Source organism: Silene latifolia, chromosome 9 (genome assembly GCF_048544455.1).
Source record: "Silene latifolia isolate original U9 population chromosome 9, ASM4854445v1, whole genome shotgun sequence".
In the NCBI taxonomy this organism is placed as follows: domain Eukaryota; kingdom Viridiplantae; phylum Streptophyta; class Magnoliopsida; order Caryophyllales; family Caryophyllaceae; genus Silene; species Silene latifolia.
Genome location: NC_133534.1, coordinates 40716699 through 40717480, shown reverse-complemented (window position 1 = coordinate 40717480; position 782 = coordinate 40716699). Strand labels below are relative to the sequence as shown.

The following is a 782-nucleotide window of genomic DNA, read 5'->3' as shown; positions in this document are numbered from 1 at the left end:
ATGATTATAGAAGGAGCCATGCAAGAAAACCAATGCCCTCATAATGTGTTCCTTGATGACAAATGCTTGTCATGCAAATTACGTAAAAGCGATTGTCCAAACATCACCACCATTCCCGTCAATTACCTCCGTTGCGGTGATAATATGAGCTTAAGTCTTTCAGCCATAGACCGATTTCGAGTTCAAGATTTACAAGTCATCTTAGGTCAAAGGAAGCTTAATTTGATTCTCGACTTGGATAACACTCTCATCCATTCAAAAAAACCCCGAAAATTCACATTACAAGACAAGAAAAATGTCACCAACGATTCCTACGATCTATACAAGGTTGAAGGCAGCTCAAGATTAGTCAAGTTAAGTCCGGAAGCACGTGAATTCCTTAAGAAAGTACGTGAGATGTTCCAGTTATCAATTTATACTCTAGGGAAACGTGACTATGCTCAGAGGATTGCGAGTTTATTAGCCGGTGGATCAAACCTAGATATACGTTCCATGTTCGGGAAGATTATTAGTAAGGAGGATAGTACTCGGAGAAAAAGGGCTTGATGTTGTGTTATCTGATAAACGTGTCGTTTTGATTGTCGATGATAAAAAAGATATTTGGGAGGAGTCTTGTAAAGCTAATGTTATAAAGATTCCTCCATATTGTTTCTTTGAAGATAAGAAGATAAAAACGAAAATTGATGATAAGCTAACCATGGATGATGGGCTTAAAAGGGTTTTGAGCACATTAACTTTAGTCCATCAAATGTTTTACGAAGATAATAATGGAGACGGAGAAT

The 782-nt window shown here is 37.5% G+C and overlaps 1 protein-coding gene across 1 annotated transcript; it reads left to right on the top strand.

Moving 5' to 3' along the window:
- Positions 1-546, top strand: LOC141600919 (RNA polymerase II C-terminal domain phosphatase-like 4). The gene has a single exon (XM_074421176.1). The coding sequence runs from the start codon at positions 1-3 to the stop codon at positions 544-546; it is 546 nt and encodes a 181-aa protein (XP_074277277.1).
- Positions 547-782: the final 236 nt, after the last annotated feature.